At 40.2% G+C, this 16,643-nt stretch overlaps 1 protein-coding gene across 3 annotated transcripts in view; it reads right to left on the bottom strand.

Annotated features, from left to right (window-relative positions):
- PPFIA1 (PTPRF interacting protein alpha 1) overlaps nucleotides 1-13,354 on the bottom strand; it is a 57,364-nt gene extending 44,010 nt beyond the window's left edge. For 2 of the 3 annotated variants that reach the window (XM_042813330.1, XM_042813331.1), the window contains exons 1-2: nucleotides 12,486-13,354; nucleotides 11,088-11,351 (exon numbers count right to left, since the gene is read on the bottom strand). In XM_042813330.1, the coding sequence (XP_042669264.1) occupies nucleotides 11,088-11,351 (264 nt within the window). In that variant the 5' untranslated portion in view covers nucleotides 12,486-13,354. The remainder of the gene's footprint in view (nucleotides 1-11,087; nucleotides 11,352-12,485) is intronic. The other variant, XM_042813332.1, reaches the window with a different exon arrangement.
- Between the last annotated feature and the right edge of the window lie 3,289 nt (nucleotides 13,355-16,643).

The following is a 16,643-nucleotide window of genomic DNA, read 5'->3' as shown; positions in this document are numbered from 1 at the left end:
CAAGTTGTACTTAATTAAGAGGAAGAATCTTGCTTTACCAGTTCGACAAGATACAGGGCAAAACCAGTCTTCATATTTAATATGACATATAAGAGATTTCATTTAAGCTTTTCCTCTCCACAAAGAAGTTGGTCAAGATCTCCTGGGATGCTGCAGATGATTTCACAATGCACAGCACTCCTCAAAACTGTACAATCACCACAAAGTATCCGAGAACATTTAACAGAAGTTCAACACTGTTAGTGGGACCCTCCATTATGGAGACTGACTGCTACTACAGCTGTAACAAGTTTGTTGTAAACAACGCTGAGCTGTCAGTTTCCTTAGGCAAGAAAAAGATACCAACCCCAAGCATGCTGCACTCACAAGGAACACCACAACTCTTGCTCAGCTGACATTATATACTAAACTCCTTTGAGTTAAGAATTAAATATCATTTAATCCATAATCCTGAATTTCAGCATTTGAATCTTCACGGAAATAATAATTCACTTTTTCCCCAGAAATAGGCCCAGAATAAGATTCTTCATGTATGATTATTTCAGAGATGGGATCTCTCTGCTTGCAAAAACTGTAAGCAGCAGCTGAGGCTCTGCCCTGCCTTATTCCAGCCATTAATCTTGGCTCTAGTTGCCAGGTTTAGCTCTGGCCAGTAGTTGTAGAGTGTGTTTTTCACACTGTGTTAGAAGGGAGTGCTTGGGAATATCTGAATAAGACTGGCCCAGCCACTCTCATTAAACAAGCATCAACATGAATTTCCCTTCAATGCTCCGATATATATTTATATACACACACAAATGAACTTTTCTTTTGCCAACTGATGAAAGTTCAGTTTTATAGTTTCAAACTTGTTTAAGCAAGTAATACTCCACGAAGACAGACAGATGCCTTCAGCACATAATTCAGCTCAACTGGCAGGCCCTTTACATTTTGTTTTTCTACTTCTTTGTATTCAATCACTCAGTTTACAAGCTAAGTGAATTTACTAGCTGAAGCTAAATACTCAAATCTGCAACATTGGGAATGAAAGCAATTAGATCATTCTATTAAAAAGTTTCCTTTTACGAACAAAAACTACTCTAAAACCTGTTCAAAGAGTATAATCTCATGTCTCAAAGCAGACATGTCTAATATTTAAAAACAAAAGCTTAACCCAGTAACAGATTGTCAACATTTGTTTTACGCTTACCTTAATGCTTTGTTGCTTGCTTGTTTTGACTGCACAAAGACATTCAAAACAAACAGTTCCATCAAATGTCATAACAACCACCTGAACCCAAAAAACATGCTACCTCACAGAACACATCCAAGGATACTGATCAACACTCAACATGCTGTGACCAGCAACAGATGCTGCAGCAAAACATGGATTGGTGAGGAGCATGGCCTTCAAAGAGGAATAAGCTCCTGTTCCACAATGGGTTACAAATGAGGGAAAGATGATGCAGCCAGGAAACCATGAGGCCTTGTACTCTTTTGAGAGATAATACAAGCTTGGCCCATTTCTCCTCTACTACCTCCCAGGACAATTCTTTATAACCATTACACAGCATACAGAAAGTGTTACGCAGTCTCTGGAGACTACAGTTACAAGGAATCAGTTGCACCAATTTAATTTATCAACATAAATCTACAGCCAGAGGAAAGGGCAGTTTCTTTGCTGCACGGCACTGAAAGCCAAAACCCTAAAAAGCTTTTTAATTCCCATTTTACAAGACCTAATCCCCTATTTCTTGAAACAAAGGCTCAGATTTAAGACAACAGTACTGTTGAACCACACCCTCTAATGACATTCCGAAAACTCTAGCTGCATGTTCTAAAAGAACTAGATGCACCTGCCCCATGTTCTTCGACACAAAGCTAACGAAGAATGCTACTGATCTTCAGAGCCTTACCCCCAACAACTGTACCAAAGTGCACAAAAAATACATTACTCTACAAAAACACTCACAGCAGTATCCCAAGGCATCCTTGAAATTATCTAAGCCAAACTTTAGTCATTCACCCAAAAGTAATACAGCAAATACAGCCCTGGAGAGAGATACTAAATTTAAATGTTCCCCTAAAACATGCAGACACACATGAAGACCCCCAACCACATTTACCCATATATATGAGTAAGACTCAAAGACTGCCCTTCATGCACGCTCTGGTCTTCCAACCATGGTCTCTAAGGTGAAGATTCATTCTCTACATCCACACAGTTTAGATTGTCTGAAAAATTCCTAATGCCAGAGGTAACTTCTCACACAAAAGAATCCAAATTAAGTCTTTAAATGACCTCTGAATTACATTAAAACTCTATTAATGTGTTTCCAATTTATGATGCAAGAGGTAGCCCATGTCTTAAACCCTAGTAGAAGCAAGAGACTGAAGTGTGAGATGTCAGTCAGGACTTTTAATATGACATAATAGAGCCTTAAAGGATAATAAATTAGTAAGAATGCAGGTTCCCCTTGGGAACAGTAAATCCACAAATCTTATTCATTCACGAACTACAGTGAACAGCACAGCTGTAGCAGAATTCAGATGTAAAAAAATACCACACTTCAAGTATTAGATATCCCATTTATGGGTAGAAGGGCAGAGAAAATGAGCTTAAACTATGACACTTGGCAACAGCAGATATGGCTACATGACTTTTGGGATGGGCATTTGAGAATCCACAAGTCAAACCCACAATTTAACCCTCACCATTGATCGAGTCAGATGTTCTTCCGAAAGAACACTGCAGAATTCCTTTTCTGCTCAATTTTGTTTCTCAAAACAGCTTAACATTTGCAGCTGGATTTTTTTTTTTTTTAATTAAGCAGTTTGTGTTCAGCACTCAATAAAACAAACAAGCAACTCCACTTTCAGATCTTTCTCCCCCTTCCCAGTGGCTTATTATAGGATCCCACTTTAAATCCATACGTAGGTTTTAAAAGCCAGACAAATCAAATTGGTTCTGTTTACTGAGATAACCAGTACCATTAAAATAACAGGAATATACAATCCTCTTTACTGAATGAACCCTCTGCACATTAAAGAAAGTTTTACTGTTTACACAGAGGATTTGGGTAGCCTGAATTCCTTTTCAAGTCAGTCAAAATAAATACTATTTCTCATTACAGGAAGTTGTCAGCATTGAGAAGACAATGATTAAACTTCACTAGTGCAAGGACTCAGCTACATTTGTAGTTACACCTTTCAGCCACACAGCCAGCTAAAGTCTATACAAACTAACACAAAAAATTCTTTGTTTCGACTGCACCTCCCGAAAAATTTTGTCTTGGTTTTAAACTGTGAAAATTCATCAGCAATCTATGCTTGTATAATTAGATCCTTATACTGCATGCTGGTCAGTAAATCTGAGGTACAGAACAGGCTGCCCAGAGAGGTTGTGGATGCCCCATCCCCGGAGATGTTCAAAGCCAGATTGGAGAGGGCCCTGGGCAGCCTGGTCTAGTATTAAATGGGGAGGTTGGTGGCCCTGCATGCGGGAGGGGGGTTGGAGATCCCTGATCCTTGAGGTCCCTTCCAAACCAAGCCATTCTGTGTGATTCGGTGTGAGGTAAGGAAAAAGAAACATTCCTTTCTAGAGTAAAAAGTTTGCTAGCCTGTCATGCACATCTTCTACTCACTTTCATCAGATATTCTATCCTGCAGCTCTTTTTAAGAAAAAAGTTGTTTCCAAATGTAATGTTTCTCTACAAGACATTTAAATTGCACAAGACTGAACTTAGTATCGATTTACAAAGGGGAAACAAGATCATTAAAAAACAAGCAGAAATTTCTAGATGAGTAGATGACAAATGGAATTGGGTAACAAACTATACCACACGCTAGCAACAGAGGGTAAGGTATGGCACAGCACGAGCACACCCAACAGTTGCTCTGCTACAGAAAAGAATTAAAGGCTGCGGAAAATGGAAAACACTTCGGGCCTTTTTCCAAGAGGACTTTTTCCCCTGTTTCTTCTTAACAAAACTAGACAGAGAGACATTCTATTGAAATTTTCAAGCTTTTTGCCACATGGCATTTGTTTAAAATCTGTCCCGAAGATATGCGACAATGCCTAATACTGGGAGCATAAGGACCTTTTCATCACGGCACCTTGAAGCACTTTGCAGACATTCTAAAGCCAAATACTATTTCTAAACATCCATAAAACAGAAGAACTACAGGAAAAGATATCTTGACTGTTCTTATTCGTTTGCTCCCAAGAAAGTCCCAGTGTATTTCAAACACAACCAAAATTATATTCCAGTTAAAATTTTCACTACCACCCTCAAAAACCATTTCCTGAGCAGACACGAGCATAAACACGAGCATAGTTCAAGGCTAGCCACTGTAGAATAGCAGAAGAGAAGATTAAGTCAGAAAGCTTCTCTTCTTGAAAACATTACAGCTTTAGCCACTTTAAGAACAGGCCCCAGAGCCTTGGTACAACAGCCAGAAGGAGCCAACTTGCAGTAGAGCTTACAATGAAACCCAAGATAAAGTCCAAAACAGACAGAGGTCAGGGGCAAAAGACTGGTCACATTAGTTTATGGAGGATCTGAAGGAAAATAACATCAAAATCAACCAGAGCAGAACTTTTAAGGATTATTGTAATCACAGTCTCCTCTCCAGTTCTGAATAAATGAACAGAAGAACAAGCTCCTCGAATGACCTACAGATACATACTCATCTCACTATTAAAATTATCCAGAACTTACAAAATGTAGCAACAGATTTAGCAGTTAGATGGTTTGCATCTTCAGATGTGTGAGACTAAACGATACTAGGTGTTGTCACGTATTAGAAAATGTTTCTAATCATTTCTTGTATGTATGAATCTCCCAACAGTTTGTATGCATTTCTGTGAAAAAAAATGTCTAATAAGGGAAAAACTCCACTCAATAGCAAAAAAAATAATTCTTTTCTCAGCCTGGAGAATGCAAAAACATTTTTCCTGGCAAGCACCTCAACACATTTCCTCACTTGCATCTGGAGACTACATAGACAAACTGAGGGGAAAAAAAAGCACTTAGAAAGCTATGAACACTCAGATTACCCAAAACACAGAATCTAGATATTTCTCCTCTAACTAATTGTGGATTGAGATTCATACATACAAGAAATTATTAGAAACACTTTCTAATACTAGTAGTGTCATTTAGTCTCACACATCTGAAGATGCAAACCATCTTAACTGCTAAAACAGCCTACGTAAAGACACCTGACATACACCTCTAAAGGAAGAAAACACAAGTGCAAAATTAAGAGGAAGAGAGATGTATATTAACTGAGTTCTTGGATGAAGGGCTAAGCTGAGAATTACAACATTACTGATGGACAGCTAGTAAGTTCTCTCCAAAGATTTAAGTTCTTTGAGAGCACTTCACTATATGTGATCTACATGCTGACCTCAGTTCTTATGCTATGTTCTGGAAGATATTTTCTGATTTTTAATCTGGTGTTATCGCATCATGCACAGTGAATACTTACCAAGCATAATTGAGTAAAAATCAGATGTGGAGTGTTTATTATCTGCAGTCTTTTGATGATTACTCTATAAGCACCTGACGTCAAGTTTCCACAAGGCCATTAACTTAAAATGCAAGCATACAAACAAAGCTATAGTCTTAACTTCAAATCCTACAGCGTCAATAAATGTAACATTCACATCTCCCAAATATGTATCAGAATGGAGAAACTTAACATAGATTGCTCTGTGGTTTTAATCACTAAGAATTCTTAAGAGTAAAAAAAAAAAACAAAACAAAACAAAAGAAAAAACAACAAAAAAACCAAACGTGTTTATTTGTTATTATCTTAAAAGAAAGCCAAGGGCTTCTTTTTCTTTTTTAATACTCTAGAGAGAAACTGGAAATAAGTAGCCACACTAAGCCCCCAAGTCTTGGAGCAATCATCTTAAAAGAAGTTTTGAGGTATACGCTTAAAAAGCAGAGAAAAAGCAGGAGGGCTGGCAGATGAAAAATCCTCTATTTTCAGAATACCAAAGCAAACACTACTTGTTGTACAGGTGGCTACATGAAAATTAGCATAAGTGAACATATATATGCAAAGTTTACCTTGTCCTAAATACACTACATGTTTTATGAACTGCTTGCTTTGGTTACAGCTCTTCTCACTCAAGCTTATACGTGGTCTGTTGGTCAGCCTGCAAGTTTGATGACAGCACATCAGAAGTTAATAGACCCATTTTCAGATATTTGCACACTGACTGAAGAGAAAAATAATCACTGCCTCATTTTTCAGAGCTACATCCATAAATCACCAATAAAAACAAACAAAAAAGCATTTTTACTTAGTCACCAGTACATCCTTCTGCTGATCAACCAAAGAAAAAAAAAAAAAAAAAACAGTAGCTTTCGACTATTAATTTTATTAAAGGGATTGATAGAACATCATAAGAGCATAGTTTCAGTGAACTTGCACAAATACATTTAAATGAAAAACTGAGAAGCCAGAACAAACGCTAGGGGTCTGGTCCTGAACATATGCCTTTTGGACACAAGCTGTCTCTTTCTGTGCCTTGTAATGAAAAAACATTAGGGAAGCTGAGATTTATTGTTATAGTCAGTGAAGAATTCTAAACATTAACCCATACCTCCATCTGACTTAAGCTACATGGATGAAGACGATCCAGTAGTTTACTAACAGTAACTGCCAAGCAAAACTCAGCAGCTGAACATAAACAGGAATAAAATTACACTTGTCTGAAAAAGCAACTGAAAGACTCACGTTCATCTCTGCTGTCACAGTGCTGGGTGAGAAATGGAGGCTATGCCTGTGTGACACACAGCTGCACAACTGAAACCTTTTAGATCTCTATCAATCCTGAGTAGACTGCTGAGACTAATGGCTTTTACTCAGAATCCAGAATTGCATCTTGCTGAAGTAACAACAGGCTACGTCACCTCAAGGCTGAGTAGTTGTGAATACCGTAAATGAAGCTGCACTTAAAACGCTCAGGAAATTTCAGCTACTGCAAAGTTTGGCAAACCCTTCAATTAATGTACTTTCCGCAGCCATGTTCTTCATATCTACGCACAATTCAAGACCTCAGTTCTCCGTCTATGACATCCTGTATTATTTAAAACTCGCCTGGAGGAAATCCAAATAACACCATTAATAAAACGACAGCTAAATCCATAAATTCACCATTACTAAACAACACCAGGGCAGACTTCAGACTAAAAGTTTAGATATTTCTTGCATGCGAGACAATCTGTTTCTCAGACTAAGAAAAATCATTACATAGAGACAGATCTGAACTTAACTGAGCATAAGTATAAATAGATTTACTTTTTTTTTTTTTTTAAATAGAAGCATGTAGCAGTGATAAAACATTTACTATTAAATAGAACGCAACTAAAGATGACCTAGTGGGGATTTGCTTTAAATTAAGATAAGGCAGGCATCCTAGTAAAGCTGAAGCCAAACCAAAACTGCAGGCAGCTTTTTCCATATTTAATTCCATGTTACAGTAAGCATTCTTACTTTTATGCACACACACACACACACACACACACACACACACACACACACACAGAGCCTCCAACAGAAAATTCGCATCTGTCCCTAATCTATGCCCCCTTACATACAGAATTTCTGAATGCAGAACAGAACCACATGACAAACAAAAGAAGTACCTTTCATTTACAAGCTGCTTTGCACAGCTCATGTTATGATACATTTCAGACTAAAAAGCAACCACTGTAAGATGAAGGTGGATCTCAGTAAGAGTATTGCTTTATCACAACAGCACAGCATTTGTTCATTAGCGCTCAAAGTTCTGCAACATATATAATTATCCTGATAAGACCTGCTGTGAATTCATCCACTGTACATTTACCTGTGCTAGCTATGAGTCCATAAATTAAATGGCAGTCTTTTCTATCCAAAACAAGCCCGACGCTGGCATTTACAGAAACATCCACACACAATTCTACCACCAAACTGAAGCCCAGTCTGTCACATCTCAACACCACAACTGGCAGGCACCTGGAACTCATCAACCTTACATTCAAAACATTAGTCTGAAACGCACCACAGTCCTATGCATTTCTCAGATTAATTTACAAGTTTTAAGCATGCTTATCTTAAAATATGTAGAAAACACACTGGAAGTACAAAAAGGGCAAGGAAATAACAGAGTCGGCTATTCATCTGACCATAATTATATCAGAACTGAATGCGTTTACACTGAAAAGACAAGTTATTTAACTTCTCAGAGTAAAAAGTGCATTTTCATTATTTCTGTGAAGAATACAAGGAAGAACAAAAATGGTTTTGAATTCTTGCCTGGCGATTTGATTTCATCCAATTCATATTCCAAGGTCAGAGTAAATTTTAACCAAGGTAAGAGATAATGCCCAGGAAAAAAAAACATTGCTAAATTAAACAGAAACCAGTTATCAAGGCAATGCTGACAAATTTTGCTTTAAACTGTTTATACAAGAAAGGCTTGTCAATTTTAGAAGTGAACGTAACAAAGCACACCCATAACGAATGCTCTTCTCTTTGTGAACTAGAGAACCACAACAAAAGTCTTCCTACTCTAAATAGCTGCTCTGATTTTATGAGAACTGCAACAGATGCCCTTACATTACTAGTTGCCCATCATACAACAAGCTCATTAGAAGAGTCTCTTTCTCCAACGTTTTAGAGAAGGGAAAAAAAAATCACTGCAGCAGAATGAACTGTAATTATTTTTATAACTTACAAAGATGTGCAAGTACACAAGTACTTGCCATTTCGTAGCTACCTACACAGAGATACAGGCTCCTTTACTATACTACAGAAACTCAATGAACGCAGGGAATTCAGAGCAGCAACGTCAATAGAGATAGAGTGCCTTCATACCAAAACCAGAAAAGTTCTGGTGTAGAAGCAATCTGCCATCCTACCCCTTATACACAAGAAGTTTCCATCAATCATCAGAATGGTCTAACTGGTCGATTCAGCTAAAAACATAAACGATAAAGTGCACCTACAAACAAGTCAATTCAACACTCCTGAGGATAAAGTGCCCCAGAATCAACTACAAAGACTAGCTGCACGTACACACTAGGCCAGGGGAGAAATAATACATTTGTTAGATGTTGACTCGGTGATTCACACCATCATACTGCTGTTTGCACAACCACTCAAACTGATCCTCACATCTTTCTACTTAACTGAAAACATCTACTCTGATTAAAAATACTTAAAAGAAAAAAATAGCACCACCAAGTAGCCCTTTTTTTTTTCCCCTGAAAAAAAAAAAAAAAAAATGTAATGCATCTGTCAGTAAAGTTATCCTGCTTCTACCCCTACTTGAAATCCACAGTTGAACAATGGGTTGTTTGAGACAGCAGTTCAAAAGAATGTTCAGCTTGAAATAATTAACAAAAAAGTTTGACTAGTTCCAAATACCGTAGCCAGCAGAAAGTTTTTCTACTGAACACTTAACAGAATTTAAATTAGAATTTTGTCAGAAATTTACTAATCCGAAGTAACCAATTAATTGCCATACTAACAACAAGGGTTTGTCAAGCACAGAAGACTCTTCTGATCCGCAGCAAGAATGAGTTATTTTGTGAATGCAACTTTTGAAAGCAGCACCAATTCTCACTTTCCACTACCATCTGAGCTTAAGCATGACTCAAGACAGGAGCAGTACAGTTTCACACCATGACAACGTTATTTTCCAACAGAAAATCTACAAAACTCCATTCTCGCATTGTATTTATATAATGTTGCAATTGAACCACAAGACTTGCTTCCCCACTGATCTCATGTGAAAGCATACAAGTGTGACACACATGAAACTGGGAACTGTTGAGCTGCCTGAATCTTTCATAAAAGTTTAGAAAAAAAATCTTTACACACTGGTAGTTCACAAGATTTAAGAAGGAAGATGAGAATGAAAAAGGTAAGACATAATGCAGCTTAGAGAGCTTTGGTGATTCCACTCAGCCACAAATTCAAGTGTAACAGTTTACAGATCATACAATTGGTTAATGGCACCTGTTAATGCACCTGGAAGAGCAGCTAAAGAGAAGCCACAATTATTACAATAAAAAGCAACAGAAAAACAAAGAATGATTTTCGCCTGCAGTACATGATTTAACACAGGGAGCAGCAAAGGTTGGAAAATTCTCCTTTCTGATTTCCATCATAACACTGTAATCCAACTACATTCACATTTATTACTTTTTAGTTTCTGTCCCCGAGTAATTTCCAGTATTATTTAACGTATCAACAGTCATACACTGGAAATAGGAGAGTTTGAAACCACTGCTTTAAACAGTATGAATAGTAACCACAGTATTTAGGAACATATAAATACTTGTAATAATTTTCATGTTTTCTTGTAATAAGACATGCAAGCCCAACATCACCATGACAAACTGACAAACTCAGGACAACAACCAAGCAGGCTAGAAAGTACAAGGCTGTCAATAGTTAACTGACAACTGAAAGTGGTCTCTGCTTTGCCTACAATCAAAAGCTTTCCAGCATGTTCAAAGTTCAGTTGGTTTTGATTTTATTTATTAAGACTGGAATGGAGTAACTAAGAACAGAGAAGATCTGTAGACATCTATGAACTCTCTTAACTGCACACTACTGCTCTATACAACATGTTAAGTACTACAGCCTATATGTGGGCAGATTGCATCCTCCAGAAGTCAATTTTAATTCAAGTCTGTAACAGTATCAGAACAGCCTGTGTCATTCCCCCAGATGGTCTATACATATTTCTTAGGCACACAGATGAATTAGGCAGTAAGAAACACTAATACAATGGTGACAGAAAAAAGTCCACCAGGTTCTATTAAACAAAGCAATGCAGAAACAACCTCATACTCCTGAGCCAAAGAAGTGCCAGAAACAGGGAAAGCATGCTAGAGGGAAGGGGCTGATGTTCTCTACTCGCCTTGCTTTTCTGTCTTTCTCAAAGTGAACAAGCACCAACAAATACTTTAGGAAAGTATTAGGTTGGATTGATCTTTCCCTACGATAAGCTGTTCAGTAAATTGAATATACAAGACAACAATAAAAACAACAAAGATAAGTTATCAGAAAACAGCTTCCTTTCAAAACGTCCATACCTGTGGAAGTGCAGTATTGAGCTGTCTCTGCAAGGAATCTCTTTCATGACCAACTTCATGCAGCTTGCCCTGGGTCAATGCTAGCGTCTCCTGAGTTTCTCTTAGTGTTTCCAGAAGGCGATCCCTTTCTTCCAACATGGATACCATTAACTGCTCAAAATGGGAATCAGCATCTGACTGTAATGGGGAACCTGAACCATGGCCTCCATTTCCCCCAGAGGGAATCTCTGCCTCGCTGATGGTTGGCATCACCTCACACATCATCTTGAAACAAAACAAGACAAAACAAAGACAGTACATTTAAGTCAAACAAATCTAAACAGGATAAACAAAAGGACTTTGGATACTATCCATAATATCAGCTTAGGTCTCTCAATGATAGCATCAGCAACAGTTGCCAACACCTTAGTGTTTGCCACTATTTCATTAAGATTGTGGGTGAAAAGGTAGACAATCAATTTAATCAAGGCATCACTCCATAATGAGAATCCTGTGACATCTTGCAAAACCAGATTTTTACAGCTGCTTTTTAAGCTATGATCTCATTTTAATGGACTTATATTTTTGTTAAGAGCAAACTGCCACTGAGATCTTTAAAAAACAAAGATAAGGCATGCAACAAGCCACCAAAAATTATATACTTAAACCAGTTACTGATTACACTGCATATTTTGAGAATCATTATATGCTTCTTCCAAGTCTTCAAACACATAAAGATAATATCTAAAATAGTACTCTGAACTTATGCTGCTGTCTTGCAGAAACCCACTGCTAATGTGATGCATATAAACTAGAGGTAAATCCACATAGTCCAAATTCAGGAGATAATAACATAAAAAAAGATAAAAAGAAAAATGGATTACAAAGTAGTAGCAGCTGTCATTGCGAATAAACGTAAACGAGGTTTACCTTTAAAAAAGGTAAATGAACATAAAGGTAAACGTAATTGAAAATAATTCAAGGCAGAGTATGAATACAATTAATTAGGCAAATGTAAGTACTTTACTACAGTCAAACTGAAAGGACTTTTAGGAGACCTAACAGATCACGAATGGCTATGATAACAAGTGTTTTAAAAACTTGGAAAAACATACAAATATTTACAAACGATTAATTGCACTCTTTCACTGAACCACTTAAGACTTCTGAAGTTCTTTAGACAGCCTCTTTCAACATCAGAGATCTGTAACACTTACAAAATGGTTCGCTCAGTTATCAGTTGTTCTCAGCATTAAGCTCCACATTCATTTTAATGAAAAACTGAACTTATTCAGAGGCTTTTAACGAGGTTATACCTCTGAGTCTGCTGAAAGGTTCTGAATACCCTTAAGTGCTCTGCAACATCTTGGTGTATGATTACCGCAAGCCCTATACTTTCAACACTACTACATTATTTACCTTGCTCAATAAAATAAAAAGGCTTGGAAAACGGGCTCCAGGTTTCCAGCAGTACCGGTTCTTCTGTTTTTAGTAGTTTTTTCTTATCCTCCAAAATCTTGTGGATTGCAAAGCATCCATTCAGCTTCAGTCCAACATCTGCTTAGCTGAAACACCCCGTGTATGTGAAAACAAATAAAACTGCCCAATAAAGAGCAGCTCCAATAAAAAGCAGCAGCAACTCCAGCTAACTAGCCAAGTCCCCAGCACAGAAGAATGTGAGAATTAACCTCCAGTCTATTGTTGGCCCATAGGTCCTGCAACAGCTGGGATGGAGGAATCATGTGCAGAGAGAAAAACAACGTAGTCCAACGCTCTGGTGCAAAAGCTTCAACAGTTCATGGCTCGGAAATCCCACTCAGGTCACAATCGCATTATTAAACAGAATACGGGCAGCATGGGAAAACGGCTCGAGTTTTATCGCGAGGGATTTGGAAAAGCCTCCTTCCTTTTCTCTTCTGCGAATTCCAACAGGAGGCTCACCTTTCAGTTTCCTGGGTCTCCGTCCAAACATTTATAATCCCAGCAGCGAGGAGCCGATATCGGGTCGGAAAACGCGGGGAAGGGAGACCCGTCACTGCAAAGCCTTCTTCAGCCCTCAGCCTTCCACCCAGCGCAAAGCCGAACGCTGAGGCAGCTCCCGGCCGGCTCGGGCCCCGAGGAGGAACGGGGGAATGCGACCGTGCGGGCCTCGCCGCTCCTCTCCCCAGCAGCAGCCGGCCAAACAAAGATGCCGGGCGAACAGACGGAGCCTTCTGCCCCGCGCCGGGCCGCGCCTCTCTCCCCGTTGAAGGTCCTCAACCCCGAGCCCGCCCACGGAGGCTCCGGTGCCGCGAGATCCAAACGAGCCCCCCTCTCCAGGCCCTACCGAGCGGTCCCTCCGAGCCGGGCCCGGCTCCGCCCGCCACCGCCGCCTCCACGTCCGTGGCGGCCGATAAGCGGCCGGCCGAGGCCGGGCAGGGTGCCTCCACGACCCGCGGGGCGGTCCGGAGGAGCAGTGAAGGTCCTGCGCTCTCAGAAAGCCCGGATCGCTGCCGGCCGGCCCGCAGCTCCGCGCCGCGCCAGCCCCGAGCGCCGCCGCCGCCGCCGCCTCCGCGCCGCCGCCACCCGCGTCTCCCGGCGCCCTCTGCGGCTCGTGCATAAATCAATGCGGGGCCCACAATGCACCGCGACAGGTCGGCGTGCGGCCCGCCTTCCTCTCCGCCCCCGGCTGTGGCCTCGCTGCAGCGGGTTGGGTTCGGCTCGGCTTCCAGCCTTTCTCACCCGGGTCCCGGAGTTCGAGTCCTGTTTCCCTGCGCGCCCTTCCCTACCCCTACAAGAGACGCTCCCGCCGCCCACGGCTACCCGCCCGAAAGGAGGGCTGCCCCGTCTTGGTGGCAGCGCCCTGGGACGGGAGGCGTGCTCGCGGAACAACGGGGAGGGCCGGAGTCGCTGCCAGCTCCCCGAGTGGCCCCGTCACCGCAGCGACGGCCGGTGCGGCGTTCCCTCAGGGGCCCGGCGTGTCGCGGCACGGCCCTGCTGGGCGGGTCTGCCCGCTGCTTTGCAGCAGGCTGCCGGCATGGCCCCGGAGTCGGCGTCTCGGCCTGCTCCCTGCCCTCAGTCCGCCCCCTCGCCTCGGCCTGCTGTCTGCGATCTGCACGCTTTCAGCGAGCCTTAAACATTTGCGAGGTGGAGCGGCGTGTTTAGGTCTTTAACCTCGTAGAGCTGTGAGGCAGTGATTTTCTCCTGTGAAACAGTCTAACTCCATAACTCTGACATAAGTAAAGCGGACGGGAGAGCCAACTGCTCCCTGCTCCTCTTGCCTGTGCAGGACGGGAGGTTTAATGGTGATGGAAGCAGTGTGCCGAGCTTCCCTTCAGCAGCGATTGCCGCGCTGTATGCACAGCCCGACCCAGGTCCCACCAGCCAGAGGTGGCCTCTCTGGCACGGCTCATTCCCCACAGGAAGCAGGCTGTGGGTGCGCTGACATAATAATGTCTTTTTTTTTGGTTTCTTTTTTTTTCCCTGCATGTGACCTGTTTCCAAAACAGCATAGATGTGTTTTCCACATAGTTTTCACTCTGTTCCTGGATGATTGTGCTGCTAGAGCTTTTTTTTTCATGCACCTGAATAAAGATGGAAAGTGTAGGCAAAGCTTTGAGAAATCTTTTCTCCATTCTTCTCGAGCTCTGTGAGAGAGTTGTGTTACTGCTATGAATAAAGCATTTGCATTTTGGTTCCTGTTCTTGCTTTTATAGTGCAAAGTTCTGAAAAGCATCAAGGGCCGGTTACACAGACAGAGGCAGAACATGCCAAGAAGTAGCAGTACCCGCGCTGAAGCTTGTGTGGTTTTGTGCCCAGATTATATGACACCTCATTTGTGAATGGAACATATTGATACCTGGCACTGAATAGAAAGGACCGTTAATTAGTCACTCTTCCTTCCCCTGAGTACAGAAATCTTTACAATTACCAGTTTACTACACTGTGCTCTTTTTCTTTCCTTTGGTATTAGAGTCTTCAGGGTGAATTCGGGTCACGTTTTTAAGCTTTCCTCCTTCCACAGCCATGAGGTTTGATTTTTTATTTTTTTTTTCCTTGAGGGTTGTGTTGTTATCACATGACTCTGGGAGCTGGAACTTTAAGGAAGAAGCCAAATATTATGAAGCACATTCAAATCACGAGTTCTGCCAAATGCTGGTTAGCATAGTTAACACTGAGTTAGGGCACAATTTAAGCATAATTAAAAACAAACAAACAAATAACCTGAGATCTATCTTTTCAGTATAGAAATGTTAAGGAAAAAAAGGGTAAAATCAACTGTGCTGTTTCAGAGGAAATTGCCCAATGCTATGAATTAACCTGTGTTGTCCAACAGTCTTAGTATGACTTAATACTATTACTTATAAGCATTGATATATTCATACTGACATAGCTAGAAGCTTGTAAGCTTGGATTTTAACATAGTGTGCTTAAAATGATCACAGGAGGGGAAGAAGACAAGGACATTCTTCATTTGGGCTTCTCCTTTTACGTGTTACTGAGGGGTCCTGTTATATAATTCACATTAATGTAAAAACTAACCATGAAGTCTGGGCTATGGTTATGAAACACAGCAACACATTTCTGGAGGAAAACAAAGGTAGTTACTTAATGCTGCAAAGTAGGTCCTGAGTATTACCTTGAACTTAATCAATTCTTTATTTCTAAGCACACTTCTACAGAGGAATGCTTCTATTCTTTTGCCACAAACTGCATTTTGCCAGTGTTAACAAAGCTCTCCCATAAGTTGCATGCAGTTCATCCATGATTATATTATCTACTTGTACACCACAGGTGGTGACTTTCATTCTATAAAGAAAACAAAAATATTCTGGCAAAGATACATAAACTTTTCAGATTCAAGTGAAAATCTGATGCAATTTTCTAGGCACAGTCACAAACATAGAATGAAAATGTACAGGGGGAAGAGGAAAGGTGGGATTTCCTTACTTCTCAGACTAGGATTTCAGGTAATTCTTTCCTTCCTCTATAATGCAATATTCACAAAGGAAATAAAAAATGTAAATAAGTCTAATTGATACTGGTCTAATAAAGTGGAATTTTGAAAACTGAAAAGCATTTAAAAACTAAAGCAAACTTTTGGAAGGAGTGAAGGGTTGTTTTTTTTTCCTGTCATGATTTTGTTGTCACTTGTACTATTAAGTTTAATATCAGTGGTACTCTGCTTATTTTTTTATCAGAAAGCCTTCCAAATTAGTATTTACCAATTACGTATCAAAATCTGGACACCAATTTCTTCAAGTAATTCTCTGCAAGGGAAATGATATTTTCAGCTGTAGTAGTAGAACAGCCATTTCATTACATCCACTGATCTATTCTAGGTCCAATTTATGCACTTTCTAGATTTCATGTTTACACCTGCATGAAAAATATCTTGAAGCAAAGAAGAGTATTTCAGGTTAATGCTGAAAGGAGGAAAAACATATTTTACACATGAAGTAGAAAAGATACATGAAAAAAATTCTAATTTTTCTGTCATTCTCCAAACATTACTAGGTATGGACCTCTGCAGATGAACTGTTGTGCGTAAACTACCATCACATGACAGACAGTGGAATTTTTCAACAAAATCTTTGG

The sequence above is a fragment of the Centrocercus urophasianus genome, unplaced genomic scaffold (assembly GCF_019232065.1).
Source record: "Centrocercus urophasianus isolate 14NV4802_14NV808 unplaced genomic scaffold, USGS_Curo_1.0 seq_14, whole genome shotgun sequence".
NCBI lineage: Eukaryota > Metazoa > Chordata > Aves > Galliformes > Phasianidae > Centrocercus > Centrocercus urophasianus.
This window is presented reverse-complemented; position numbering and strand designations above follow the sequence as displayed.